The sequence below is a fragment of the Sinocyclocheilus rhinocerous genome, unplaced genomic scaffold (genome assembly GCF_001515625.1).
Source record: "Sinocyclocheilus rhinocerous isolate Xijiao unplaced genomic scaffold, SAMN03320098_v1.1 scaffold749, whole genome shotgun sequence".
In the NCBI taxonomy this organism is placed as follows: Eukaryota; Metazoa; Chordata; class Actinopteri; order Cypriniformes; family Cyprinidae; genus Sinocyclocheilus; species Sinocyclocheilus rhinocerous.
In genome coordinates this window covers 542356-551818 of record NW_015653466.1, presented here as the reverse complement: position 1 = coordinate 551818, position 9463 = coordinate 542356, and the positions used below count along the sequence as shown (strand labels likewise).

Sequence of the window (9463 nt, the reverse complement as noted above, 5' to 3'; positions counted from 1 at the left end):
ATATATATATACATACATACATACATACATATATATATATATACATACATATATATACACACAAAAAAACATAAAAATGTAAACTAATAAAAATTAAAAGTCAAATAAAAACAGAAAATGTAATACTGAAAATGCTGTTTCAAAGTTGTATGACTTTTTATTTCTTCTGTGGAACAAACACAAAGGAAGACATTTTGAAGAATGTCTCCATGTTTTTTTGTCAGTATAATGAAAGTAAATGTGGTCCAAATGGGGTGCTGTTTTGGACCCCATTTACTTTCATTGTACAGGCAACAGTTTAAACATTTTTCAAAATATCTTCTTTTGTGTTATGCGAAAGAAATAAAGTCACACAGGTTTTCATTTTTGGGTGAACTATCCTTTTAAGCCTCAAAATGTACACAACACACACAAACACACAGAAAATTGTGCATATTGGGTGAAACAGGCCATGCTTTTAGGCCCTAAATGAATGTTAATCAATATTTCTCTTGCTTCATCCCATCTTGGATGTTATTTTTTTCCAACAACCATGATGCAATGCATAATGGGGTTACCTTATTTATGAAGGATGTGAAGCTGCATTTAGACTTCCACCAAAACAAGGTATATACCCTTGGGAGCACGTCTATGTAGGCATCTCACTAGGTTTTGATACAGAGCTTATGTCTGTGGTATTTCAAAATGAACGCATGTAGATTTGCGTGTGCGTTTGCATGCTTATGAGAAAATGTGCATGCATGCATGCTTCCGTGCATTTATGCATTGTGAGTGTATGTGCTTGTTCGGCCTATAAAAGCCCCCCTGCACTCACCTCCAGCTGTCTTTGACCTTCCTTTTAAGTTGTTCCCAGCTGCACTACAGGCAATAGAGGTGGAGTCAGTATAGAGAGGCAGTTCAGACATCTTTACTCCAGATCGAGCCTCCGCTATCAGCTGCCTGGCTCTCTCTCGCAGCTGCCTGCGCCGTTCTTCATCACGCTCCTGACACACACACAGACAGAAGCAGAGGGAGAGGGGGGTTATTGAACGGGTGCCATCTCAAGTAATTGACAGAAATGCCATTTTCACTCCTCTCTCTCCCATCAGATCAGACTGATAGCAGCTTTTTTTTTTACTAGTCAGGATGGAGGGTCTCTGGCACAGATGGAGAGAGCAAGAGACATTCACTGCATGGTTTATTTGTCATTGATTCTGTATAGGTCCAGACATAATAAACCTGAGATATTCGCTGGAATGTCTTTTTTTTTGGCCTGACTACATGTTTATGAGTGTTTTGTGTGAATCAACCAGAGGTAGAGACAGAAATGTATGCATCAACTACTTGGACATGAATAGACATATGTAGAAAAGAGAGAAGCGGACAATGACTGGGAAATGGATGGTTATTATAGCCTAACAATTTTATGTAATATTCACAAAGTTGTAGTACCACTAGCACACATTAACATTTAGACAGGTCTGCTTAGCATGATGGGTAGCCTGGCCCCACAGACAGCCACATGTACACACATACATGCACATACTTTCGAGATGGTAACAGGTTTCTAAAGCAAAAGAGCAGAGAGTGAATTATCCCAACTGGTTACAAAAGCGTTAAGTTAATTAACCCCATTTCACCTGTTTCTGTGGACAATGCTTGTCTGAAGCCATTGTTGAGAAGGACAATGAGCAGAGAGATGCAGATGAGGGAATCCCAGGAGCACTTTTTAGGGGTCCAGCCAAGAGGCCCTTGAGTCTCAGGGTAATTTGAACATGCAAGACAAAGCTAAGGCCAGGTTACACCTGAAAACACAGGAGTGCTCCTGCCAAAACAGAATTGTGTGTGTCCACTATGTTCTCGCAAAATTAATACATCTGCTCTAATTGGAGGATGGAACAGCCAATGATATGGATGCGAATAAATTAAGAAATCAACAAAAACAAACAGAATCACGTGTTTCTGTGAGCGTGACAAAATCTACCTCTAATGTATAATAATGTATGTTTCGTTTGAGCTGTGAGGCTTTTGCCCTGTGCTCCTCATACAATTTAACATAATATAATTGTCATTTTTTCTGCAGTTGAAGTCTAAAACGCCAAATGATCCGCTTAACCTTGCAGGTATCATCACACACAACCTTCGACACACTGTTTTACATATAGCGATTCAGGGTTAGGCTAGCCATTAGCACAGAAAATGAGATTCCTTGTGTGTGCGCCTGAAGGGCAGGATTACCACCAGGCCCAGTGTAAACTGCTTTCAGGCAACTCTGGAAATGTTCTGTAATACTGTAGTCAATGAAAATTAACAAGAGATGAAGAACAGCAGCAGACAGAGGAAAGGAAAGATGCGTCAATCCACACAGACTGTGCTGGAACATTTAACAGAAGCTTAAATTGGGCAAATCTGTAAAGAGGCAGACAGACGCTTTAAGAAGTTGGAAATGCATGGTATACCTGGAATAAATGCTGATTCACACTAAATGGATGATAACACTGATGGTGAAAAAAGCCCAGACATATAAATGCAGTTCTGTAAGTTTTTTCTTAACCAGAAATATTTACTTTAAAATAAAATAAAAAAAAAAGACATTTCAATGTATTACATTTTCAGGCCTGCACTTTCATCATATTTCCAGATTTATCATGACCATGGGAACCTTGATTAAAGAACTCAAACTTTTTCCTTTTCCACACACACATAAAAACTAATTTAATTGCATTGGACTAAAAAAAGAGAGGTTTTTTTGGGGGGTGGGGGGGCAATAAGGTTCTAGACATATATTAATTAATGCTATAACAAAACAACAATAAGCAATAGTTTTATAAGATTTACGAAAATAGATTATTGTTCATTTCTACATGTATTACCTATATATTTTTTATTTTAAATGTATAAACATTAAACTAATAGACTAATAAATGCTGTAAAAATATATTAATTTATAACAAAATTGTAAAAACTTAACTACTGTTAAAGAAATGAAAAGCAATCTAACCGATTATTACCATATAACATTAAAAATTAACTATTGTTAAAGAATTTCACCTTAATGTAATGTTTTTTTTTTCTGTCATTATTTATTGTGATTTGTACAAATGCTTAAAAAAATCATGCCAATAAAGCATTGAAAATCTGAGGCACTGAAAGGGACAGTTATGAACATGATAACAGACGTTTTATACTTGTGCTACAGCTTTTTGGCCTGTGCTACAAAACTTTCAACCTCTGTAGCACCAGTGCTATGTGAAAAAAAAGTTAACGTACAGCCCTGAAGTGTGATGTCAAAATGCATGGATGAAAACAATCACTGAGAGATACAAATGTACTCCCCAAATGAATTAGCCTTGCACACTGTGCAGAATAACCACCGTGGAACGATCCATTTCTACAGCAGCAATGAGGTGTAAAACTGTCTGTCCTCTTATGAAGAGATTTCTTTAATGACTCTCTCTTCAAATGGACTTTAAGTGGCTCTTCTTCAGCTACACTGAAGCTTGACCGTTCAGTCTGGGACTATCCAACTGGGCTATGCTTGGAGTGAGAGAAAGAGGGAGAAAAAGGAAGAGGAAGAGAGGGGAGAGAGATCAGTGGCCCATCCAACCTCCCAGCTGCAGATCACCAAGGATAATGAGGGGATCCACAAGAACGAGTGAAGAAAAAGAAAGAAAAATATCAGGGGTGGCAGAAACGATGACAAAGTCATAATTAAAGGAGGAGAAGAAAACATGGTGTGTGGGAAGACTTCAATCTATCTTCTGGAAAGTAAAAAGGGAGGGAGAGATGCGCAAAAGCAGATAATGGAGGGCTGTCACCCTCATTCTGGACAGGAGATCCAGGGAGAGAGGGGGTGGGCGGCAGAGCTGAGGCCCAGACAGAAGCACTCACAGTGGGCATGGGGTCTGGGTGGCTGCCCCAGTCTGGCTGCTCTTTTGGAGGGGGCTGGAGGGTGGGTGGGGGCTCCAAGGGTGCAGCGAGCCATGGAAGGAGTCGCTCGGCTGGGCACACACACAGGCTCAGGGCCCTGGCGCTAACACAGCCGTGCCAGCCAGCCAGAGACGGTGCCAGCCAGTGAAGCACAAACAGATATATTTGTCATGACACACTGAGTGTGCAGAGAAGGGGAGGGCCACGCGCACACAGACACACACACACAGCACAGGCAAGCAGTGCTGAAGAACAGAGGGTCTGGATCTTTAGCCAATCCAAAAGCCACACACACATACATGTGAACAGATGGGAATCATTAGTAATTTATCAATTCTGGTTCTGATTCCATTCATGATTTCATTAATGATTCTTTTCCTAATTCTGAGGAAAAATGAATGGAATACGATCGGAAAACAATACTTTCTTGCCCTAAGCAACCTGTTTTTTTTCAACCTTGATTTATTTCAAATTTATTTAGACAACACAGTATTTTTTTAGTTATATCAGCCATTTATCTATTGGCTATTAAAAATAATAATTAGCTTCTCTTACATTTATGTATAATTTTTTATTCTATTTATTTGCTTTATATTTATTTAATTGCTTTATATTTATATTAAAATGTTTTTTTAAGTAATACAATACAATATATATAATACAATATATACATAAATTATATTGTAATGTAAGAAATTAAATGTTTACAGGTACGTTTGCAGACTTTTCAAACTGGAATGATTCACTTAAAAGTTAATTGCTGACAGAAAATAAGACAATGGCATGAAAATCAACAAGGCTGTGACAACGTCACCAGTTATAATTAAGAACCGGTTTTTGATTCCCAACCCTACTTGCCTATGAACTTATACAAAACGGTAGACAAATAACCAAACCCAAATATTCAGTGCATTCGCAAAAGCAATCAAATATGAATGCAATGTTTGAGACACATTCAAGAAAATGAAAACATTGCCACGTCTCGGGCTCATCAACCCTCTCTCTCCGTCCTTTAGAAAGTGACCTGTGAAATAAAGAGACTTCCTTGTCCTCTTCACCTTCCTCTCTCTGCACTGTCTATCAAACCCTCATCTCTTTTATTCTTCCTTCTCTCCTATTTCTGTCTTCTTTAAAAGGAAAATACAGATCGTCTATGATCTGTCCCCTGGCTTCGTGGTCTGTAATGAGAAAACTTCACCTTGTGTCCCCCCGGCCATTCTAAAGGAAGCATTCGGCTGCTCCTGTTCACAAATCCAATTAAATGTAGTCAACAGAGAAAGAGAGGGAGAAAGAGAGAGTGTGAGCGTACAGAAGAGGAAGTGTTGGGTGGACGGACGGGGCAGCTTTTCCTCTGTAATGTGGCCTCTGCTTGGTGTTGAGGTGTCAACTTAAAATGCAAGTAGTTGAGCACCAGCTAATCCTACAGCAGCCTGCTTTAGCCCCGAGCCAAACGAGAGCAAGAGAGAGCGAGCGAGAGAGAGAGATGCCACCGTGGCCTTATCGCTGGGTTGCAGATGTGGTTCCTGGATCAATGCACATACACCACGATCAATGCATTTGATAAAGAATTAAGAAGAAAACTGTACATGCTATCAAAGGCCGTTGTACATAGCATAATTATGCTTCTGCATGTGTGTAGATGATACTGGTGCGGTGCGATACAGATAAATAGAGAGATAGAGGTAGATGTCTTGCGGGCTACACAGCCTGCTCTTAGCACCCGGCTCACAAAAAAAAAAAAAACACTGTCAAACAGTTACCAACCCATTCCGGAGGATGGAAGGATAAAGGCTGTTGGCCAGGTTTGTCCCTCAGAAAGACATCTGGCATTTAACATACAAGCATACGCACAGCTCAAGAGGGCATCTAAAACATTCCCAAAACACTTATAGTGGGCATAAACAAAAATAATAATGTCAAGCATGGGATTACCAAACAAAACATGCTTATTTCAATATACGACTGCAGAGAGCCAGAGGCAAGAGGCACACACACTGCTGAACGAGGGCAGTTAGAAAGACAAACCCCCTGATGCGGGTGAAAGAGTAGTAGATGAACAGGTTGAGCAGGCGGTTTGTGTGCGAGTAGGAAGAAAACTTTCTCCTTTACATGACAACATAATTACCCGGCAGAAAGAGCCATTCACTGCAAGCTGTTCTTTACAGAGTACAAACAACACACACCTGCTTCAGTCAACATGAAAGCCAGCTTGCTTCCGTAATGTGACGTGTTTCCGAGTGAAACAAGATATTTAGTGAGAAAAAGATCAGGTCAATCAGGTTGAAAAATAACATGGCTTGGTGACATCAACCAAAATGTTGTTGAAGAGGACGAGCAATTTATGACATTTCTTACTTTTTTTTTATGTTCACCAACGTATTGTTCATAATAACAACTGGAAATTGTATTAAAGTGAACATGAAATCAAAATCGACAAATTGCTCCACTGACTTTCCTTTTTTGTTATTCCAAAAACTGCTGACATCACTTGAAAGTAGTAATCAAAAATACAGTAGAAATAGTAATATTGTGAAATACTGCAACTTTACATTTACATATACGCATGAAGATTACATATACGTTTTAATATAGTTTAAAATGTGATGGCAAAATTGAATTTTCAGCAGCTATTACTTTGGTCTTCACTCTCACATGATCCTTCAGAAATACTTTTAATATACTGATTTGGAACACTAAAATATTTTTTATCATTAATGTTGAAAACATTAATGTTGTGCTGTTTAATATTTTTGTGGACACTGTGATAATTTTTTTCAGCATTTTTTGATGACTAGAAAGTTCAAAAGAACAGCACTTATTTGAAAAATGTAATGCATCATTCATGAATTAAAATATTTTATTTCGACACTATTTAATGTTAAACAAATAGTTAACCAACTAGTTGTGTACTGTTTTAGCAAACTCTTATTCACCCTGGCTCCATTCTGGTACGTAACGCCCACTTTTCACCATCCAATCAGTTTCTAAATAAACAAAATCAAGAATAAAAGCTTTCACTATATCAGTGAATATCCGAGCTCAGAAATACACCAGATCACGGATGTAAAATAGGTTGCATATAGCAATGCACATTCAAGAAAGTAAATAAGGTCAATTTTTACATTTATTGTTAACTTTAAAAAGTTTGATCTCTTTCGGTCTTTAGCAAGACTTGGAGCATGACCATTAAAAATGTATTAATGCGACAGAAAATCAACAAGTTATTGAAAAACGTACTAATGCTTGTACTTACTTTACTTTAAAATATATTAGCTCGTAGCACTCTCTCTCTCTTTCTCTTTCTCTAAACAAACACTTTTCAGTCCGACTGAAATAACTGGATTAAACAATTGCAATTTCATATCAAAATGAACTTAAACTTTATGTTTTTATCCTTCATATTTTATTCATAGGAGACCGACTTATGAATGAGGTTAAAAACTGAAGGGCGGCAGAAAAGAGAGAGAAAGGAATGAGGTAGTGGAAGAGAAGAAAGGAGAGTTTGTTGTGGTGGAAAGAGAGAGAGAGAAAAAGAGAGAGACAAGGGGGAAAAAAAGAGGAGACAGCCCCACTGAGAAATGACTGTGTGTGCGTAATGCCGGAGAGAGCAGTGGCTTGATCGCAACTCATGAAGAGATTGGAGGGGCGTCTCTCTCTCTCTCTATAACAGTTTCTCTGTTCCAACCAACCGCTTTGATGTCCACACACACAGCCCTTCAACTACCTTCTATCCATTCTGTTTCATTAGACGAGAATCCACCGGGAAAAGAAAGGGTTCCAAACTAAAAAGACAATCGGAATGCAGCACGAGAGAGCCTGTGTAGTCACGTCAGCATGTTAAAATGCATATGGAAGGTGCAGCCACGGTTCCTTTGAAAGTCTGAGGGAATCGTTTGAGGGCGTCAGACCCAAAGAACAGAGAACAGGAGGACGGCTGTGGCCTAATTGGCCCAATTAACTCCGAGTCTCTGGTGCTTGCTGGGACAATTGGTCTTCCCCGGGCCTTCCCACTGACTCTCACGCATCAGAGGCGGGCCGACGCTAACGACTGTGGACTACAGAGAGAAAGAGAGAGAGATCACTGCTGTACGTGGAGTGTTAGTTCTGACAACAGATTTACATAGAAAAAGCAACATATTTGATTACGTGTTGATTTCATGTCAATGAGGCTGAAAGACAAACATGATAGAGGCAGCGGTTTGCCTCAAAACACACACGCACAAGCGCGCAGGGAGGCCGCCACGAGTTCAAAGGTTCACTCCATCTCTCTCTGAGAGGGAGGGTCACGGGCGGCTCTGAAAAGTCACCGCACTGTCACACAGAGTGGGAGGGAGGGCTGAGGATGGAGAAGAGAGTCAGGAGGGTGAAGCAGGGCCTCGTCGGTAAAAATCAAACACAGTCCAATTAAACTAATCATAACGAGCCAGTGAACACGAGGAAGCACACCTGGAATCTTTTCCCTCTCTTTTTCCTCCCCCTCTCCTGCTTTCTTTCTCTCTCTCTCTCTCTCTCTCTCTCTCTCGCCATACCCTCCATAATTACCCTGGCCAAAGCGCTGTGAAATTACTGCACTGATCAACTAATGCTTGAGAAAATCTGAAGAAACGCGCTGTCCCCTTTTTCTGCCTCCCTCCCTCCCTTTTTATGATTTAAAAGACTACATAAATAAAAATTATTTCCACTCACTATAACTCCCTCTCCCCCGCTTTCTCTTTATCAAGGACTGAAAAAGAGGAAAAGGAAACAGAGAGGATATTCTCTTCACTTTATTTTAAAGGTCTTGCCTATGAAAGAGTGAAAATTAAGTGGGGGAGGAATGTTTAGGGTTCAAGAGCAACTGTGGCATAATGTGACTGCCACAAAATGTATTCATCTATCACTTTTAAAAAATTGAAAAAAGTTTTAGTAAAAATTGAAATACATTTTTTTGCAATAAAACAAGACTAGTGTGACAGAAAAAAATTAAAATCTAAAATTGCATCATATTTCAACTGTTGTCATGATGACATAATGCCGGTAATCCAGGAAGGACTGTTTGACCAAACCAGTTTTGATATTAACTTAAAACTAAAACTTAAATTAATGAAAAAAATGTTCATTAATTGAAATAAAGCGGAAATAAACTAAAATATAAATATTATATAAATAATTTTTTTTTAGAAACACTGCCTTGCCAAGTGGCTCAAAATAAAATAAGTACTAAAATTACTAAAATATTAAAACAGAAATAAATCAAAGCTAAACAGAAATATTTACAAAAATACAACAAGACAAAATTATTAAAACTTAAACTAAAGTTAAAAATAAAAACTGAAAATGTAAAATAAAAGCCCATTTAAAATATTGATAAATACTATAACCGTATATAAATAATCCTAAAATAACCTCTGCACCCACAGGAATAACAAGTTAATTCACCTAGAAAAATATGTACACTTCAAAAAAGACAATTTATATGATTTTACAATTAAAATGAAATAATACATGTGCTTTTATTAAATATATATATTATATATATATATATATATATATATATATATATATATATGAATGA

General features: G+C 38.2%; 1 protein-coding gene across 5 annotated transcripts in view; it reads right to left on the bottom strand.

Moving 5' to 3' along the window:
• The window catches only part of LOC107715969 (EH domain-binding protein 1-like), a 149902-nt gene that overhangs the window by 40918 nt on the left and 99521 nt on the right, over positions 1-9463 (bottom strand). For all 5 annotated transcript variants that reach the window (XM_016522246.1, XM_016522249.1, XM_016522247.1 and 2 more), the window contains one exon: positions 815-983. In XM_016522246.1, coding sequence (XP_016377732.1) covers positions 815-983 — 169 coding nt within the window. The remainder of the gene's footprint in view (positions 1-814; positions 984-9463) is intronic.